Source organism: Anolis carolinensis, chromosome 3 (genome assembly GCF_035594765.1).
Source record: "Anolis carolinensis isolate JA03-04 chromosome 3, rAnoCar3.1.pri, whole genome shotgun sequence".
Lineage (NCBI taxonomy): Eukaryota > Metazoa > Chordata > Lepidosauria > Squamata > Dactyloidae > Anolis > Anolis carolinensis.
The window spans coordinates 228,270,469-228,292,204 of record NC_085843.1 but is presented as its reverse complement, the minus strand read 5'-3'; the positions used below and the strand labels follow the sequence as shown (position 1 = coordinate 228,292,204).

The window sequence follows — 21,736 nt, the reverse complement described above, 5'->3', positions numbered from 1 at the left end:
TTCCACCTCCTAACATAGCTTGCTACCTTCAGTTGCAATGGAGAATGCTGGACCATTGCCAGAATGGGAAAGACATTCAACTTCTTTCACATTCAGTTATTGTATATGGAATGGGAAATGACGCTGTCTTATTCTTTACCTCATAATGCAATCTCTCCCCTCCAAAAAAAAAAATAAAAAATAAAAATCCAGGTTCCTGATTAGATAGTGTGAATTAATGTGTTATTCATGATTCTGCCTTTGAAAATGTCTTAGAAGCTTCAGCTACTGAAAAATACAGTTGGCAGAAGTGTAATTGGTACAACCAGGCCTGTTCACATTATGCAAACTTTATAAGAAGGGCCTATCTGCTTCTAAATGGCCCTAGACCCAAGTATGTGCAAGGATACATCTTTCCATACTAGACTGCCTGTGATCTTCTCCTGAACCTCTTCTTCAAATGCCTTGTTTATCAAAATTATACAACAACATAAGCAGTAGAATTTGTGCTGATGGCCTTCCACCACTCCTTTCTTTAAGGAATGCCCCTTCTTAATGAGAAAATGTCGCCTTGCATTTCCCTTTAACTAGCTTAAACCTTTTTATTTTTTTCCTGGCATATTAATTCTAGAAAGGTCTGCTATATATTTTTTTAGTTGTGCCTCATTTTTCATTTCTTTTGTAATATTAATATACTATGATACAATTTCCTGTTCACTGATGTGGAATCTAATAAATAAAGGATGGTATACAAATGTTTAAAGTAAACTAATTGATAAACATGTATGTTTAAACAGAAGGTCAAAATGCAGTCACAATGATAACATTGTGCCAGTTTCATATGTGATTTACATGAATATATAAAGAAGCTATATTTAGAAATTGTTCTGTTTAACATTTTATCATGTAATTTAAGCAATCTGTAGTGTGGAGAAGGTACAAAGTAAATAGTTCAAGTGGTTCATCCTAATACAAAACTTGTAGCTGAAATTCAGTTATAATTGTTTAGTACAATATGTTAGGCACATAGGTTATATGCAATTAATGTAGCTTCACTCATCCACAAACAGAAATTCAGGCTAAACTGGGAGCTATAAGAGAAAATTTATATTATACAGTCATAACCTTCTAGGCTTTAAAAGTATTTTATTTTATTCAAAAAAATAAAAAACAGAAATGTTATATATATAAAACTACAAAAATGACACAAGTATATATTGCATCTTCCTCCCTTTAAACATTAATGTAATCACACTTAAGACAACACTCTACTACTTCATGAATCCCAAAAAGTTGATAAATGTCTCCATACATAATTGTAAAAAGGTCATGAATAGGTACCAACCTTTCTGAAAGTTGATGAAAAATTGCTTCTTAATCATCAAAATACATTTATCAGTTTTTGTTTCTTTGCGGATCTTCATCAGCGTTCCTTCCACCTCTAAGCATAAGCAAGACTTGTATAACCTTCTAACTCAATGATTCTCAACCTGTGAGTCCCCAGGTGTTTTGGCCTACACCTCCCAGAAATCCCAGCCAGTTTACCAGCTGTTAGGATTTCTGGGAGTTGAAGGCCAAAACATCTGGGGACCCACAGGTTGAGAACCACTGTTCTAAGTTGTAATGTGTAGTATTGTTATGCAAACAGTAATGTGAAATTAAATAAAGAAAAGTACTCCATTATGGGTCTGCCTTCTCTCTCTCTCTATCCCCCCCCCCCAACCCATGGTCATTCAGCACCTCTCAAAATGATCAAAGGAAATTAAGGTTCTGAAAGCTGTCAATCTCTGAAATTTGAGGGTGACATTTTCCTTGTTAGGCTCTCCGTACAACATTGATTATAAATGGCTCTTATAAAATTTCAGTTAAAGAGACATTTCCTCCATCCTTTTTTTTCTGTCTCTCTGCTTCACTATCTTTCTATCCATGCTTGGCGTGTGTGAGGTCTTTGCATGCCGTCACTGTGCTGTTTCTGGTGTCAGAGGCAATTGTCTGTGAAATAGCATTGATCCATGCTGCTCTGCTTCACAGTGAAACCTTCACCCAATTGTAGATACTTATTGGCTGACGGGTTGGCCTGTTGGCCCATGAACCTGCCCCCCTTCAAAAACATACTGAATTCCAGCCTCATATTAAAACGGAGAGGTAGAATCTGGGGAAAGAGTTGCGTAGGTCTCAGTTATAAGACACAGGAAACAAACTTAGCATGTATGCCTGGAATAACACTATTTATTGAACTGGGAATGCTTTAGAAAGACTGTTGCAAATTTGACCATCCTCTGGATTGTCATGGTGGTTATAAGAGGTAATCAATCCTGCTTCCTTAATGCCTGTGAAATTATAGAATGTGGGAAGAAAGAACTGTCACAATTGGATCTCTAGCTGGCATACAGCGACACAGTTCCTTTGAAGCATTGCCATTTTATGCCCTCCTGAATCTAAAGTTGGTTGCTATGGAATAATGTGTCCTTATCCTTAAGCATTAGTTCCTTGAAGCTTTCCAGTGTAGTTGTTTGCTGCTGGGAATTTTTAATGCCAATTCAGGACACCCTTGAGCAACTGGCAGCAACTCTTTAATGGGGATATAATGCTCATGGTCCATTTCTGGGCTTTAGACTTTCATGGAGTTGCTGCCAAAGAATTAGTTGTAGAGGCATATACAACAGTAGCTGAATCACTATTGCTCATAATTTATGGGCTATTTATCCCATAAGAAGAAAAAAAAAACCTTGAGAACATTTTGCCCCCAGTGCATTGATGTTCTCTGCTTGTTGGTGAAAACTGTCTTTAGCAGATCGCAGGAATCTAATGACAGCCTGTTACAATGTTACATGCCAGCAATGCCCAGCCCCTGATAATTAATCTGACAGCCATCACAGCCCCTTTATGTCTGCTACTGCTTGCTCACAGTAGGTTCCCTCATCTGGATGGCCATCTTCACCCAGCCTTATGTACAGCTCCCACAGTGCTTAGCCTGGTGGGAGCTGTCCAATATAACAAAAAAGCTTGTTGAGTGGTTGTCACTGTGGATAATGTGTATGCATTAAATGGAGGGTATTCTGTAATTATGCCAGGACACTGGCATATTCCTGATCACAGAAGTCCATTGTAATTTCCTCCAGTTACTAGAGTGCTGATCCTAAGGAAGACAAAAATTCTGTTATTGTTTGGGGCTCAATTCTAAGAAAAATAACCTTGGATTATCCAAGGAGGCAAGACGACAGGCTGAAAGCTAAGTGTATGGTAACATAGAAGGGGAACCAAGTGGAAGAAAGAAGTGGGTAAGCAGCTCTATTTCAGTCTATGCTGACATCTCAGAAACCTAGAGTTAGAAGAAACAGGCACCATCCAGTCCAACCCCCTAACATCAGGAAGACATAATCATAGCACTCCAGACTCTATTTAAAAATCTCCAAGGGAAAAACCATCATATTCCGAGACAGCATATTCCACTGTTGAACAGTTCTTACCATCGGGAAGTTCTTCCTAATATTTAGGTGAAATCTAGTTTCATGTAATTGGAATCCATTACTCAGTGTCCTAGTCTTTAGAACAGCAGAAAAACAGCTTGCTTCCTCCTCAATACAACATCTTTTCCTGTTTTTAAAGATGACTATCATGTCCCCTTTTATCCTTTTCCAAGCTAAACAAACCCAGCTCCTTAAACCACTCCTTGGCTTCTAGACCTTTTACCATTTTGGTTGCCCTCCCTGTGGACAGTCTGAATCTTATTCAAACCGCTTTCCCAAGTCAGCAGGTTTAAGATTTGTAGTGTTAATGTACAAAGTACAAACTGGAGTTCTTAGCAGATCTTCTTAATATTTATGTGGAATTTCCTCTTGGAAACTGAATCTATTGGTTTGTGATCTAATCCCTGGAGCAGAAGTAGCCAAGCTTGCTGCAGCTTTTACCTGGCATGCCTTCAGATATCTTTTAGTCTTCTTTTATCCAAGCTAAACATACCCATCTCTCTATGTTGCTCTTCCCAAGGCTTGGTTTCCCAAGCTTTGATCATATTCTCTGAGGACATTCCATCATATCAATATTCTTCTTGAACGGTGGTGCTCAGGACTATACACAATATTCCAGGTGAGGTCTGACTAGAACAGAATAGTGACACAAATACTTATTTATTATTTATTTATTTATTTACAGCATTTATATTCCGCCCTTCTCACCCCGAAGGGGACTCAGGGCGGATCACATTACACATATAGGCAAACATTCAATGCCTTTTAACATAGAACAAAGACAAACAAACATAGACTCTGAGCCGGGCCTTGAACTCATGACTTCCTGGTCAGAGCGATTCATTGCAGTGATTGATTGCAGCTGCTCCCCAGCCTGCGCCACAGCCCGAGCCCTTCCCTTTATCAGGACAGTATTCTCCTGTTGATGCAGCCCAGAATTACATTGGTTTTTGACACTAGTGCTTTCAACCCAGGTGTCACTGATCATACATTTTAATTTCTTCCAACCTAGAGGTGGTACATTATATTATTTATACTTGTTGAAATTAATTTTGCTATATTAGCTAGCTGTCCAATCTAACTAGGTCGTGGAATACAGTAAGATCCCCTTACTTGTGGACTTGATGTCCACTTTTTTTCCCAATGCTACAAAAATATTCTTCCCTAATTGTGTTTGTGGGGCTCTCTAGGTCCTCCAGTGCTATTCTATGGTATGGTATGGTATATATCTGACCCAAGTATACTCAAAATATAGGGTTTGCTATTATCCACTGTTTCAGGAGTCCAGATGGCGTAGTGGACTTAGTGACTTGAAGGTTGGGTTGCTGACCTGAAAGCTGCCAGGTTCGAATCCCACCCGGGGAGAGTGCGGATGAGCTCCCTCTATCAGCTCCAGCTCCATGCGGGGTCATGAGAGAAACCTCCCACAAGGATGGTAAAAACATCAAAGCATCCCCTGGGCAACGTCCTTGCAGACAGCCAATTCTCTCACTCCAGAAGCGACTCAAGTTGCTCCTGACACGAAAAAAAATGTTTCTATGGGATGTGGGGTAGAATGGGGTCTTGAAACATACCCATCATCTATAGGAAGACCATATTGCATTGATATTGGTTTCTTGGGTATTCGCTACCTCCCTCCAATTTGAAGTCATGTGCACATTCAATAAGTATGCCTTCTGTTCTATTCTGTAAGTTATTACAAAGATATTAAGCAACATCAGGCCCAGACACAAATTTCTATGGAGTCTCGTAGTCACTTCTCTTTAGACTAAAGAGAAATCATTTGTGAGCACTTTCTGGTTTGGTCTTTCAAAAAATTATAATGTCTACGTTACGGTTTGTTATCCAGAGCCTTTACAGATGCCAGGCTAGAGGGGAAAGAGACAGATTAGCAAGAGGAACATCGTTCTGTTAAGGTCCTTAAAGCCTGAAAAATGAACCTAAGAAACTGGACATAGAAAGATGTAGCAAGGTCTGACTTGCTACCAGATTTTCTAATAATTTTTGGAAACTGTTTTTTTTCTTTTAGATTCCTGACACTTAATATAGTCTCGCTTATCCAACCTTCACTTATCCAACATTCTGGATTATCCAACACAGTCTGCCTTTTAGTAGTCAATATTTTTGTAGTCAATGTTTTCAAGACATTGTGATGTTTGGTGCTAAATTCGTAAATACAGTAATGACTACATAACGTTACCGTGTATTGAACTGCTTTTTCTGTCGATTTGTTGTAAAACATGATGTTTTGGTGCTTAATCTGTAAAACCATAATGTAATTTGACATTTAAAAGGCTTTTCCTTAATCCCTCCTTATTATCCAACATTTTCATTTATCCAGCGCTCTGCCAGCCCGTTTATGTTGAATAAGTGTGACTCTACTGTATTTCCTATATATACTGTATATGATGCTGTGGTAATATAAATAAAAATAGAGGTGGTATGAAATATTTTAAACCTCTTCATGACTTTTGGATAACCCTGTGGTATTATGATCTGGATAGGTACCAGCAAGGCTTGAATTTTGCATACATAATGGGTTTATGGACTGAGTAATTGCCACAAACGTAGCTCCTAAATTCAGAAGGTATTACTGGTCACGATCCATGCAGAACAGCAGAGGCTTAGTCCTTTTGTATTTTCATATGAGCAACACAAGTAGTAGAAGGAAAACATAAATTGTACTCTTATGCAGCAGAGTTCAAAAACCAGTAACTTCAACACAAACTAATTTAGCCCAGAAAAGCATTGGACTACTGTCTGGACTCCCCCTTCAAAAGCCTAGAACTTTTGAGAGAGCAGTCCAGACAGTGGAAGTAGTCGGTTTATTTCGTGCCTTCCAAGAAGGCGCAGAATAAACCCAGTTAATAAATTAATTGGCCACAAACTAGAATTTTCCTGGTTTGTGGCAAATTAGTTCATGTTTCTCTAGGACATCATCTGGACAGCCCCCTTTTAATTGTGGGAACTCCCGCATGAAAGAGGTTGTCTGGATGGGCCCTTAAGCAGCATAATCATTCCTATAACTCCAACAGTGTTGAGGAAAACTCTCATTTGTTGCTTTATATAAATCACAATCCCTTTGGCCTCAGGTTTTATTTACAGCAACATAAACACCATTAGAAGTTCACAAGCTGTATTCTTTACTCACTGGTAGGAATGTGTCAAGTTGCATCTGTGCTCTAATTTTTCATTTTCAAACATTAAATGTCAGGAGCTCAATTAACATTTACATTAGCGTGTATTTATTTTGTTCCTTTCAAAGCTACAGAAGTTTGGGACTGATTCTTCTTTTCCTTTTTTTAAAAAAGTAAATGTATTATGTTACGGTTTAAAAGTAAAATGTAATGCAACAAGTTTTACAGGATGAAATAAATATCTGCTCCAATAGTCAATATGCCTGTAGGGCATGTAAATTAGGAAACTATAGACATGAAATCAGTTAAGTTATTTCAGGGGTTGGATCTACACTGCCAAATAATGGAGTTTGAACTGCATTATATTGTCAGTGTAGACACAGGCCCCATCTACACTGGCAGATAATCCAGTGTAGCAATCCAAATGCTGTACCCAGTCTAATGTGTTTTAACCTGCATAAACCTTTTAATCCATATTTTATCCCTAATTAAAAAAAACACCAGCAAAGATCTGGATCTTCCAGGAAGATCTTAATCTTTGCAGGTGCTGTGGCAGTGGATATTGCCATCTGGATTAGCCATGCACTATCCCAGATTACATTCCAAGCTCCTCCGGCTCAAGTAGCCAAAAGAGCTGGGATGCCAGTCTCTCTGAGCCTCCCTACATCGCAATTCAACCACAAAAACAATGAGGGATTGCCCTTAACTTTGCTGTGGGTTGTTCTCTTCCTGGACCTGTATCATTCAGGATGCGACAGAGATTTGGAGTAGGGAGGGGGGCTTCCGACTCCAAAACATCTATTGTGTCCTCAGCAAAGCAGATCTAGGAAAAGAACAACCTGCAGTGATGATAAGGACAATTCTTCATCATTTTTCTGGGAATTCAGGTGCAGGGAGACTCAGAAGGACTTATACCCAACCATATCAAATCAGTGTTGGCACAGCAGAGCTGTGTGGCCAGTCCCCCACCGCGGTTTTTGGCAGGCAATGTGGCTCCAAAGTGACATTTTAAATGCTAGTTTGGACCGTATTTTGTGGCAGCGTAGAAGCTCCCCTATATAATGCAGTTCAATGCAGTTCAAACTGCATTATTTGGCAGTATAGATCCAGCTTAAATCATGGCTAGTTCTCCAGCTTTCAAATCAGATATGCCCTAAACAAACTTGATAAAACTGCCTTTTGAATGTCTTTTGGCAGTTATGGGACAATGTGGTTTACTGAACTTCACCTATGGGTAAACAGGTGTATAGTCCACAAAGCCAACTTTTAGTTCTTTTCGTCTTGGCAAACTTCATGACAAATGACTCAGTAATAGCCAACAAGATCAAAGTGGCTTCTCAGCCTTGAAAGGTTTATCCTGAAATGTTAATCAGTTCCAGCTGAGTACTGACATAATGTTTTTTCTCTTGTCATGTTGCAGCCGGTCTCACAGGCATATCCACTGCGGCTAAAATGGGATTTAACTCCAAATATAAAAAATGATACAATTTCCAAAAAAAGAAAAAAAAAGTGAGAGAGGGAGAGTGCTTTAACGGATGCCAGCACTAAATTTTCATGCCAGATTCACGAATATCTGCTAACCAAATCAAGGATGCAGGATAGCTATACTTCTGTTTTCTACAGTCATAATCATTTTGAGATTAGACAATTGATTGAAATGTTGATTTCCTAGTCTATATTTTAATGGGACTAGCATGGGAGCAATCATGTTTGGTGTTTTATATCTTCAAATATCTACCAGCTGTTAGGAAATGTGGGAGTTGGAGTCCAAAACACCTGGAGGGCCAAAGTTTGCCCATGCGTGTTCTAGGTACTCTCAGAGTAGGTGTATATATTAAGGATATTTTAACACAAAATTGGGATGTGGGGTGCAATAGTTGAGGAAAAAGAGAAGGAATCTTGAATCAGAATGCCAATATATCTATCATATTTCTGACAACAACAATTTTTCAACATATGTTCGACATACAGGGACATGAGATTGGGTGTTATGCGGTTTGTAGGGAGCTGACTCAAGACATTTGCCTGCAACAGAGAGACAGATGGGACCTTTCTAGATAGCCATTACGTCATGGAGTAAATATAGACCTATGTTTCCTACATTGATAGGGACTTGGGGGAAAATAACTTCAGGGTTCTTTCTGTCTACAGTTCTATGATTCATTCATGTCAGGCTGGATAGTACTGAAAGTTATTTTGGCAAATTACTGTGACATATGAGGCAGCAAGTTTCCCAAGCATGTCTCCATCTCCCTGGCAATCAAAGAATGCAACAATAATAAATCAAAATAAGTAATAATTATCTGTCAGTTAACAGCAGCCCAGATCTTCTGCTTGAAGCAGCTGCCTTACTCTGCCTAAAATGAAGGCCTTCTTTTATCATTGTAGGGATCAATTATTTTGAATTAATGTTTTTAAGACCTGGAGAAACATGGTACAGAATTATATGTGTCCTAAAGGGAATTAATTATCTGTGTTTCAAATGAGTTGGGGGTATTGGTTTGGTTTGTGTTCCTTGTTATAACCTTTTGAATTTGTGTAAAAATATACAATGGGAAACAGGGAATAATTAATTTCTCAGCATCCAACTATTTCAATTATTTGAGCTCTGCTCACATACCAGAAATGCAAATTAATTGGTTCAAGTGCCAGGTTGAGTTTTTATTTTAAAGCATTAAAGTCTGGTTCATGTTCATGCTATTAATGACTTTGTATGGTGTCCTAACAATTAAATGTTAACAAACTCCAAAAGGAAATAACCCTAATTAAATGGATGGCTTTCGTAGGAATCTGCACCCTTTTCTATATTGGTGCATTGCACATAAATCACAGCATGACTCAGTGTAAACATAAATTCATTCATTCATTCATTCATTCATTCATGTGTTTTAGTCATTAATTACATATGTTTGAAGGTTTTCTTCACTCAGTCCTTTCATCAGCTAGTTTAGCTTTCAGTTTTCTCTACACTGAATTGTCAGTGAATAGCTTTCAAGAGTTGCCTTTGCATAGGTGAAACTGTGATTCCTCTTCAACTATACAGGTGTTTATTTTGTGTCTTGTATTTCAGGCAATGTGGGTCCAGAATTATCATATACTGAAGTTGGAATGTTTGTTTCTTCTGATGCTGGAAATTCTTGGAGACAGGTAAGTCTTGTAGAACTGACAGGTTCAAGAAACACGTGGGTTTTCTCCAAACAGTTATCATATGTTTCATGAATCTTTGGAGACGTGTACATTTCATGCTGTTTCTTTCATGCTTGCAGATCTTTGAGGAAGAATACAGTGTGTGGTTCCTTGACTGGGGTGGAGCACTTGTAGCCATGAAGCACACATCGATGCCCATTCGTCATGTGTGGTAAGGAAGTCCTCTTTAAGGGGAAAAACTGCTCCTTTGGCCATGCTGTCCGAGATAGTTTGGGAGATGTGTTGCAAAAAAAAAAAAAGTAACATTTCCAATTGCTGCTCCTTCTGCTGGCAGACTTAAATTTGCATAGTTCTCTTTTGCAGAGTAACATATTCAGATAATATATGGAGATTCTATAGCAGCATGTGTTTTGCACTTGTATAGCTGTTCCAGCTAAATATTTTCAGACATCATCAACACAATTCCAGATCAAGTCTATGAGAGGACATCTGGAAATAAATTTGCAACGTATAAGAGAAATTCCTTATGTGATCTTAATCATTTCTTTAAGGAAACAATTGTTTGTTCATTTTATAAACTATCCTTCTGGAAAGGGTTCCAAGGTCAATAGTCAGTAAAAATGATTTTTTTTTTCATGTCAGGAGTGACTTGAGAAACTGCAAGTTGCTTCTGATGTGAGAGAATTGGCCGTCTGCAGAGGATGCCTGGAGGTTTTGATGTTTTTACTATCCTTGTGGGAGGCTTCTCTCATGTCCCCGCATGGAGCTGGAGCTAATAGGTGCTCTCTCAGGATTGGATTCGAACCAGCAACCTTCAGGTCAGCAACCCAACCGGCTGGCACAAGGGTTTAATGCACTGTGCCACCGGGGGCTCCAGTAAAAATGATAATATATATTTAAAGACACAGTTAAAACCAAAGAGAATCACTACAGCAGTAAAATTCAGCAATGTTGCTGAAGCTGTCATTGAAACAAGCTCACATGAAAGACTGGAATGTATAAATAAGAATATTTCACCCAGTGCCTGAAAGACACCACAAGCTTTCCTGGGGAGCAGATTCCATAAGTATGGTGCCACAACAGAAAAAAGGCCCTTTCACGGTCTCTTGCCTGATTTCATTGGCATTTTGCTATTTTCACAATGTACAGGTGAACAATTCTTCCTGACATATGTAAGATTGTGTGTGTACTCCTCTGTCTGTCTTGCCTTGATAATTTAAAATTGTTATCTTTTCATTTAGAGAATGTATACCTCATTTTACAGTCTTACCAATGCAATATGTAAAATGCATTATTTGCCCTGCAAATGCCTGGGGAAAAAAACAATCTGGGAAAAAATGATGCTGACTTGCTTAAAGCTATCTTACTATTTTTTCTATTTATTACAATATTTACATTGAACATTTTGAAACAATAAGGATCTGCAAGGCTTCTAGCAGAGCTGAAATCCAAATGCATGCTAAAACAACTAAAGCATAGTGTAACTAAAAACAACAACATACAGCAAACTCCTGTGCTCTGAATTCATTTATTAAACTTGAATTCACTCTTCAACAGACTCCCCAGGGCAGCTTACAAATATTCCAGGGAATCAAAAATTAAAATATAAATAGTAATACATATGTTGTCTGGACATACTGCAGCCTTAACAAGTCTGTAGCTTGAAGATTCCGAAAATTGTTGTTCAAAAAGTAATCTTTCCATGCTCAGATAACCAGTCACACATTCCATGTATCCCTTTGCATTATGGAAGGTCCCTGATCTCTAGAAGGCCCTAAAACCTGGAGAACATTTCCTCATTTTAGTTGTTGTGCTGTTTCGATGGTTCTAAATTTTAGCCATGTTCTGGACTTTTAAACACTGGGTATTTTTGTACACTGATTTTTTCTCTCTCTCAGTCAACTCAGCTCCATCTAATGCTTAGATTTGCATTTGGAAAAATGTAAATATGGGTTGCAGTTTTCAACTGATTTCATTTTGTTGCAATAGTCGAGTCCCTAATTTGTCATATCAGCAAAGGTATAAGGTAAAGGTTTTCCCCTGACATTAAGTCTAGTCGTGTTTGACTCTGGGGCTCATCTCCATTTCTAAGCCCTATCTAAAATTAAAATTTACAAATCAAAACCCAATTAAAACTTTATTGTATCCCACCCCCTCTCCCCTTGGGGACTCAGGGAGGCTAACAACATGAAACAATAAATAAAGCAAATGAGCAATATAAACATTTAATCATAAATTAAATCATCATAAGATCAATAAAACACAGTTACACAAACCACATTAAAACAATAAGTAAAACAAGGTTAAAAGCCGTGTCCAAACTTAAAAGCCACATTCAGAGTTAAAAGTCATATTCGGTAAAGCAGTCCTTATTTAACAAGCCAGATCTTCAGATGTTAGGCTCTTCATATGGCTGGGTGCATAGGCGTGTTTTTAATAGCTTTTTGAAAGAGGGCAACAAAGGGGCCATTGTAATTTCCTTCGGGAGAGAGTTCCAGAAGCAGGGGGCAAGCAACTGCAGAAAAGACCCTCTCCCTCGTCCCCACCAACTGGGTTTGAGATGGGCATGGGATTGAGAGAAGGGCCTCCCCTGATGATAGCAGCTTCTGGGCAGGGTCATATGAGAAAAGGCGGTTTGTCAGGTAGTCTGGACCTGAACTGTTTAGGGCTTTAAAGGTAATGATCAGCACTTTAAATTTCGCCCGATAGCAAACTGGCAGCCAGTGAAGCTGCCATAACATGGGAGTTGTTCTTTCCCTGTATGGAGCTCCAGTTAGTAACCAGTCTCTGAACCAGTTGAAGCTTCTGAGTGCTCTTTAAAGGCAGCCCCACGTAGAGCGCATTGCAATAATCCAATCGAGATGTAACAAAAGCATGTACTACTGTGGCCAGATCTGGTGTCTCAAGGTATGGACACAGCTGCTGCACAAGCTTTAATTGTGCAAAGGCACTCCTGCTGACATCTGGGCCTCCAGGATCAACCCCAGACTGCGAACCTGTGTCTTTAGGGAGAGTGTAACCCTATCCAGCACAGGTTGTATTCCCATACCCTGCTCTGCCTTACGACTGACTAGGAGTACCTCTATATTGTCAGGATTTAGTTTGAGTCTATTTGACCTCATCCAGTCCATTACAGATGACAGGCACCAGTTCAGGATCAAAACGACATCCTTGGCTTTTGGTGGAAAGGAGCAATAGAGTTGGTGTCATCTGCATAAATATGGCACCGAACTTCAAAACTCTAGATGATCTCTCCCAGCGGTTTCATGTAAATGTTAAATAGCATGGGCAACAGTTAAAAAGTTAAAAAGAAGTTAAGCAATATAAAAACAAACAGATTAAAAGACACAACATATGCATTTCTTTACACTAGCACAGCAACTAGGAAAATCTAGCACACTGTTTAGCTGCAATGGGCCGTATCCATTCAATTATTGATTGCCCTTCAAAAAAGGAATATCTTTGTTTGTGGGGGGAAAACCAGGGAGGGTGCCAGTCTAACTTCTCTGGGAAGAGAGATGCAGAATCATGTGACAACTATTGAGAAGGCCCTCTCCTGTTTTCCTGCCAGATGTACCTGTAAAGGTGGTGGAACAGTGAGAATAGACTCTCCTGCAGATCTCAAAGCATGGACTAGTTCAAAAGAAAAAAGTGTCTGCCTTTTATTTTTGTAGTTCGTATGCCTTTTCTCTTTGCTTAATTTCATGTAAAAATAATTCAAAACTGGAATTTCAACTGGCATTTATTAGTTAGTCCTGTAAATGGACTGAGTGCTGAGCATCTTTTAATAGGTTGACCTACTGTAGGTTCTGGAACTGTTAATGGTAAAAATAACAGGGAAACAGCCTTCAGGAGGTGGCAGCCAGAAATACCCCTATGCACAACAGTTGTTATAATCCACAAGTATGTCCTGTGCTTAATAATTTGAATTAGATGCTAATAAAGTGAAACCAGAAACCTCTCCTTTCACATAGTAACATTCAGAGGCAATTTTACATATTCAAGACGTAACAGGTATCATTTCTCAACGTCTACACAGCCTGTCCCAGTGGGATACTCATTGCTAGGGATACAATTTTGTATTTTCAAATTCTCATGCAAATGGATCTAAGCTGCATCTCTCAAACTAATATGCAGATAAGACTTATTTACTCAATTTGCAATTCTGGGTTCAGCAGTGAATGGGAAGAGCCTGCCCCAAAATAACTCACAAGACAATAATAATTGTAACTAATAAGGCCACAACTGTTATCCATTACAGCTACATACACTTGATCTCAGCATGAGCCCTGGACCCAGATATCAGATAATCATACTGTCAACTGATGGTAACACACACATGCCCATCCCATCTGGGATGACATAAATTGGATGCCATGAGAGCAGATGCCTCTGTATGCCTCCCCTAGCACCTGGGAAATAGTGTGAAGTCGACTCCCATCAAATTGGGCAAGACATCATTCTTTGTGCACAAAGGCACAAAGTCTGGGGACTACCAACTGCCTGTGACAGAACCTTCTTGTTATTCCCCAAATGGATGTGGATTCCATGCAAAAAAAGAACTGGTTTGGGCAGCACAGAGCAGCTTGCTTTAGATCTGGGGAGTGGACCTGAGTGAAATCTTCCCTCAATCCTGCTCAAGTTCTACACCTCCAGACAATCAGGCAGACCGTGATTAGTTGCCCCTTTCCATGCACATTCCCAGGAACCTTGTTATCAGGGCTGTAGCCAACCCCCCCCCCCCCCGAAAAATTTCAGGTTTTAACAAAAACCTGGTTTACTCATGAATTTTCACTGATTAACCAAATATCCATGAGTGTCCACTGAAGTTTATCTGTCTTGAGTGTTCACTGAAGTTTATCAATGAAGTCTGATTTCTAAATTATTTTGCGTTATGGAACTACTCTTCATGATTCGCTAAAAAAAGGTTTCAACCTCCACATCCATTTTTTTCTGGCTATGGCCCTGCATGTGACGGTCCTGACAAGAAATAAGTAAAATAAAAGAACAAGGTCTTGAAGCGGGTGGTTGCCTTTCAGCTCCAGGGATTCTTGGAAGACACCGATTTTCTGGACCAATCACAGTCTGGCTTAAGACCTGGCTACAGTATCAAGACGGCTTTGGTCGCCTTGGTGGATGACCTCCACAAAGAACTGAACAGGGGGAGTGTGACCCTGTTGGTTCTCTTGGACATCTCAGCGTCTTTCAATACCATCGATCATGGTATCCTTCTGGGATGACTCTCTGGATTGGGCCTTGGGGGCATAGCTTTGCTGTGGCTCCAGTCCTTTCTGGAGGGTCGTTCCCAGTCAGTGAAGCTGGGGGACATCTGCTCGGTCCCCTGGCCATTGACCTGTGGGGTCCCACAAGGTTCCATTCTGTCCCCCATGCTTTTTAACATCTACATGAAACAGCTGGGTGAGGTCATCTGGAGTTTTGGATTTTGGTGCCATCTCTACACAGATGACACCCAACTCTACTATTTTCCACCTAAATCCAAGGAAGCCCCTTGGATTCTGGACCAATGTCTGGCCGCTGTGTTGGTCTGGATGAGGGTGAACAAGCTGAGGTTTGATCCTGACAAGATAGAGGTCCTCCACGTCAGTCGTACGTCTGATCGGGGCATAGTGTGGCAACCTGTGCTTGACGGGGTCACACTCCCCCTGAAGGCGCAGGTTCGCAGCTTGGGGGTCCTCCTGGACTCAGTGCTGACACTTGATGCTCAGGTGTCGGTGGTGGCTGGGAGGGCCTTTGCACAATTAAAACTTGTGCGCCAGCTGCGACCGTACCTTGAGATGTCGGACCTGTTGCCTATTTTATCTTTATTGCACTTAATTCCGTTAACCAGCCATAGTTTCCTTTGTACACCTTCCCCAGCACTTTAATAGCACAGTAGTTCTGGTATCTAACTCTCCCCGATTGTAACTGCCACTATTTGCACTTTCTTTGGCCCAGTTCTTTTTTGGAGCCAACCCAGGATTTTATCATGGTATGTTTATTGTATATTTGTTCTATGACTTGTTTTATTGTTGATTAACTTGTTTTATTGTAAGCCACCCCGAGTCCCTTCGGGGAGATGGGGCGGGGTATAAAAATAAAATTATTAAAATTATTATTATTATAAGGTGCTACCTGGGGAAGTTCTCCTCCACCAACCACAAAATTATTTCCCCAGTAAGCAGTAATGCAGTTTTCTGGTTCTTGGCATGTATTTTGAGATTAAATGCTTATCACATATAAATATGTGCATTTGAATGAGTACTTTATGAAAAAAATATATGCATATTGATTAAAAATAGAATGGGATTATAGATTAAAATGCATAAAATTGATAGATTCAGTCATGACTAATTATAGGGTCTTTCATTAAAGTGGCTTTCTCTCAATATAGTTGGCCTTCTCAAGGTGTTCAAATACAGCTGTCATCATCATGTCCTGCCAATGAAACTATTGACCAAGCTGTCTGGAGAGAACTGGCAAAGCAACCCAACCTCTTGAAAATTTTAGGAAAGGTTCCACTAAGCCAAAGATTTGTTTGGAGACTAATCTCTTCTTAAAGATGTAAAGGCAACCAGGTCACCAAGTGATTAGCAAAATATTGAAAAGCACTTTCTCTTACATGGTGAAGTGGGAGCAATTTTGTGACATTGCTGTAGAATTTTTGCAAAATTTCTTATCCTTTAAAATTTACACAAAATGCATGGTTCAAAGAATTTCTCTTACAAAGAAATTCTTTGGAATAAAGGAGGAGTACAAAATTCCTAAGTTACAAACATCCAACTCCTAGTAACAAGCGAGGTGAGACAACAGGAAGAGAAAGGAAATCTACCCCTAGGAAGGGAAATTCACTCCTATAAGTTATCATGGAAAAAGTTGTATCCACTGAAGCATTATCATAATGGGTTGCTGTGAGTTTTCTGGGCTGTATGGCCAAGTTCCTGAAGCATTCTCTCCTGACATTTTGTGCACATCTATGACAAGCATCCTCAGAGGTTGTGAGGTATATTGGAAACGAAGCAAGGGAGGTTTACATATCTGTGAAAGAACCAGGGTGGAAGAAATAACTTTTGTCTGTTGGAGGCAAGTGTGAATGTTATAATTAATCACCTTGATTAGCATTTAATGGCCTTGTAGCTCAAGGCCTGGCTAATTTCTGCCTGGGGGAATCCTTTGTTGGGAGATGTTAGCTGACCCTGATTGTTTCATCTCTGGCATTCTTGTTTTCAGAGAGTTGTTCTTTATTTATTGTCCTGATTGTAGAGGTTTTTTAAAAAAATAATAATACTGATAGCCAAATTTTGTTCATTTGCATGGTTTCCTTCTTTCTGCTGAAATTGTCCATATGCTTGTGGATTTCCATGTAGTCTGACATGGTGGTCCAGCATTTCTCAAAAAATATGCTGTGCCCAGGTTGGTTCATCAAGTGCTCTGGTTCATCACAATCCTTGTTTCCTACCCAAAATTTTCAAAATCCAGTTGTCACAGTGACAGAAAGTGAGGTGAAATCTTCTGAACGGGGGCACAAACAACAATACAAATGTTACAGGGGTGTTAAGCCCTATGCTATCCAAAAACTCACCCCCCTTTCTCTCTCTCTCTCTCTCTCTCTCTCTCTCTCTCTCTCTCTCTCTCTCTCTCTACACACACACACACACACACACACACACACACAAAGTGTGTGTGTGTGTTAGTGGCTGGAGTTACATTTAAAATGTACATGTTCTGACTTACATACAAATTCAGCTTAAGAACACAACTAGAGAACCTATCTTGTTCATAACCCTGGGACTGCCTATAGTAAAATGTGACAAATATTTGGATTTCCCCCTCAAACTGTGAGATTATAAGACAAGGAACATTTTTTTCTGTGAATGTTTCTATAGATTGTGCCCACAATATCTGCAAAAATCTATCTTTTCTTTTCAAAGCAACTCACACAAAAACACAAAAGAGTAGTGTGAATAAAGGAATACACACACACACATATACAGAATAACTGATTTGTAAGAGTACATGTAGCCAGGCAGTAAGTAGCTACCATTAAGTTCTGCAGAAACTGCTCTTTTAATTCATGACAAAGAAATCATTCTCAAAAATGTGAACACTCTTCTTTAGAGTGCCAGAAAATATCTTGTTTTCATGCAGATGAAGAGAAAATCGTTAACATTTCTCCTTCCACAAATGGGAATGAGACAAATCATCCCTAATCAAAACTTACATTTATATGTGGAAAATGGAAAAATATGTCTATGTGTAATTTCCACTCCTACTAAAATTTGGACTTCACAAATAATTCAGTTTAGTTGCTTGCCCTGCATGACCATGAAATAGTTAGGTTCCTACACAATCAATTCTTGCTGTTTTCTTAAATAAAAGTGGCCCCATTTCATCCAATTCACTTGTTTCTGACCTCTTTATTTGCCAGTATGTTCACAAAGAAAAACAGACCAAAATCCAATTACTGCTAGCAACTCAAGAAGACTCATTGAATCAACTGTTGAGTAATAAATCAACACTTATGTAAATCCTACTTATTCAACTATGCTTTCTGGAGCTAGCAATTGGATTTAGGCCACAGAATGTAAACCGAAAGATCTTCCCAGCCTCCGGTGCCATGAAACTATTGTGAAGAGTTTCAGGCTTTGACTAAAGCTCTTCTATGATTGCAGTGGGTAATGTAGACTTTATAGTTGTTTCCTTTCTAAAACTAGTAATCACTATGGCAAGTTCTGTTGAAAAGTCTAATACCAAAAGTAGCTACTAGCTTCAGTAGGATATGGGGTAAAATGGAGTAAATTTTGTGAATGATGGCAAAATTAAAGACAACAATCATGTGTGTTTCCTTTTTGATCTGATGAAGTTGTGAAGGCAAAAATCTGGGGAGAAGATGGTTGATAGCAAAGGACCTTTAAACCCCTCTCCATTTCCCTAATAAAAAGTGCCCATACAAAAGTGGGCGTGTGGAGCTGTGTTTTTCTTTTGCACTTATCTTCCAGTCTGGATTATGGACTCTGGGCCTATACTTGGTATAAAATGTATACTTAATTGTGTGTATTGTGTGTACTTTTGTCATAAATATGAGATAAGATATAGATTATTACTACCTAGAAGAGTCATTTAGAGACCTTGTTCTTCCAAGACACTTGTAAGCATGTATATTCAGGTCATTGGATGGTTGAGGTTAGCAGTTGCAGAAGTGCTACATTAATGACAGTGTTGATAAACCAATATTAGCCAATTAGAGCATGGACACAACCAGGTCTTTTATTGGCTAAGAAACAAAGCGAGAGAAAAAAAACTTCAACTCCTATCATGCTCTAAGAGGAACTCAGAGACCTTTCAATGCCTGCCTCATGCAAGTACTTCTGGGAAAGTTAGTTCCCGTAGGGCCCTCTCTGAAGGAGGAGCTTAGGGGATTTTTCCACTGCTGGAGAGGGAGAAAAAATGCTGCAGGTTCTTCTCCAAAAGCCCCTCGGCAAACCCCTGCCTCAGGTATAATACAGACTTAACTCCATCCTCTCCAGTAGCCGATAAATCCGGCTCTCTTAATGCATTTTGCCCAGCTTTTCGGTTTCCTCCTCTCGTTCTGTTTTTTGGGGGATTACATGAAACAGACGACCAAATATTACAAATTGCATTCACTCAAACTGATCCAGGTCCAAGCCTAACATATACTCCATATTCTGCCCCAAAGTTGGACCTCTGAAGTGCTAGTGAATCACATTAGGAATTCTCCATTCTAAGATGGGGAGGGGTATAAAAATAAAATTATTATTTATTATTATTATAAGCAAACGGAGAATTCTTAATGTGTTTCACAAACAAGACAGAGTCACTCAGAAGTCCAAAATTCATGGAGTAATTGAGAGGGGAAACATCTTTGTGGTGTGATCCTAAATTGATAAATGTAGCAGAATTAAATATTCTTCCATAGATACGTTGGCAACCTTCACCTGCATTTTAATATTACTTTCACTGCAGAGATCCATGGGTTGGTCTAACTTCAAATAATATTTCCCACTTTGTGTATCACATATCTGTATTAAACTCCATTTTAAGAAAAATATTTTTTTATTTAAATAAATTTATTTATTTATTTATTTATTCATTTACAATATTTATATTTTGCCCTTCTCACCCTGAAGGGGACTCAGGGCAGATCACGATGTACATATAATGGCAAACATTCAATACCATTGGACAAACTACATATATAGATAACCACATACAGACAGACAAAGAGGCAATTTAACACTCCAGCTTTTGGCTTTATGAGGATATGCTCGATTCCGGCCCCAGGAGGAGTTGCTGCTTCATCATCCACTGTGACACTGAGTCCTTTTGATGGAAACTTCCTCCTCTTTCCACATACTGCTGGAGATTTTATAGTGTTGTAAATTAGTTAAATTTGCCTCCCCGCATAAGCGGTACCTAAATTCCTACTTGACAGATGCAACTGTCCTTCAGCTGCATAGGTCAACAGCAGCTGGACTATTTATGATCAGGAGCTTACCCTGACCCAGGCTGGCTTCGAACTCATAACCTCTTGGTCAGTAGTGATTTATTGCAGCTGACTACTAACCAAATTCTACATTCCTAAATATACATATTGACAAGATGCATTTTTATCAGCCATTCTTTGTGGAATATTTAAAAGCTAGGGGAGATATAGGCATATTTTTTAATTGTGTCAGAAGTGACTTGAGAACATATTGCAAGTCGCTTCTGATGTGAGAGAATTGGCCGTCTACAGAGATGTTGCCCAGAGGACACCCGGATGTGTTATTATCCTGCTGGTAGGCTTCTCTCATGTCCCCGCAAGGATATAGGCATAAAAAATGTAAACATCTATTTTCTGTTGAAGTATGTATTCTTAAATGCATATATCTCACAAATACATATTTTGTCATTTATTTTTCTGAAATATTAAAACCTTAGCAAAAATAGCAATGTTTCAATCTGCACATTAGTGGGAGAAATTCAAATTAGATTTGCATCCCAATGGAAATTGTAAAAATTCAAATTCTTCAATCATCTCTAAATTATGTGGAATCCAACCAATGAAAAACAGAGGACATTTGGAACCCACTGGAGTTTGGTTCCGGCACCCCTTGTGGGTATCAAAATTCATGAATGCTCAAGATCCATTATATTCAATGGCATAGTAAAATGATGTCTCTTCTGCAAAATAGCAAATCCAAGGTTTCCTTTATTGGGGTTGGAGTGGGGTGGAGGGAGGTGGAATATTTTGAATCCGTGAACAGTGGAAATTCCAGGTGCAGAATCTATGGATGTGGAGGACAGATTGTATGTGATCATTTGATTAAATAAGTCACTTCCTTATATAAATTTTTCAGCTTCAAAATAATGTACTTCCTTTATGGTAGAACGTTCTCACTGTATTTATAATGATTGGTTTCATGTTAGCTGAGACCCTGTTATTGTAGCCATGCTGTGTCAAGGGTTTTTAGAGGGAACTCAAGTGGCCATCCAAGCAATGCAATAAAATAAAATAAATTGTGAAGCAACCAAGGTAAACATCTATGTAAAGAGTTCTCAGGTGCCTCTTTACACCAGCTGGTAAAAGGTCTAACTACTTTTATTGTTATGTTTACATTTATGTTTATTTATACCCCACTTCTTTTCTCTACAAGGAGACTCAAAGCGGCTACACTGGTTCCATAACTGACTGATTCCACAGCTATAACACTCAGCAGGATTCCTTATGTTTAATTAATTGCTTGGTTGACATAATAATAAATGTGTAGATTGGATTCAAAATAAGTACAATCTTGTGAAGATTTTGCAGCTCTCTTGATTAAAGAAATTCCTTCACTCCTTCAGCAAAATAAGGGACAACAGTTCACTGCACAGGCTGAAGTGAAACCTTATTTTGCCAGATGCTTGAGTTTCCCCCAATCAGAGCTAAGCTGTAGTTCGATGCAGGCAATGCTGCCCCTCATTGACTATGATAACTGTTCATGGTGCATTACTCCTCCAGAG

General features: G+C 39.1%; 1 protein-coding gene across 1 annotated transcript in view; it reads left to right on the top strand.

Annotated features, from left to right (window-relative positions):
- sorcs3 (sortilin related VPS10 domain containing receptor 3) overlaps nt 1–21,736 on the top strand; it is a 665,522-nt gene that overhangs the window by 509,420 nt on the left and 134,366 nt on the right. The window contains exons 12-13 of the mRNA XM_062976280.1: nt 9,657–9,733; nt 9,853–9,944. Coding sequence (XP_062832350.1) covers nt 9,657–9,733; nt 9,853–9,944 — 169 coding nt within the window. The remainder of the gene's footprint in view (nt 1–9,656; nt 9,734–9,852; nt 9,945–21,736) is intronic.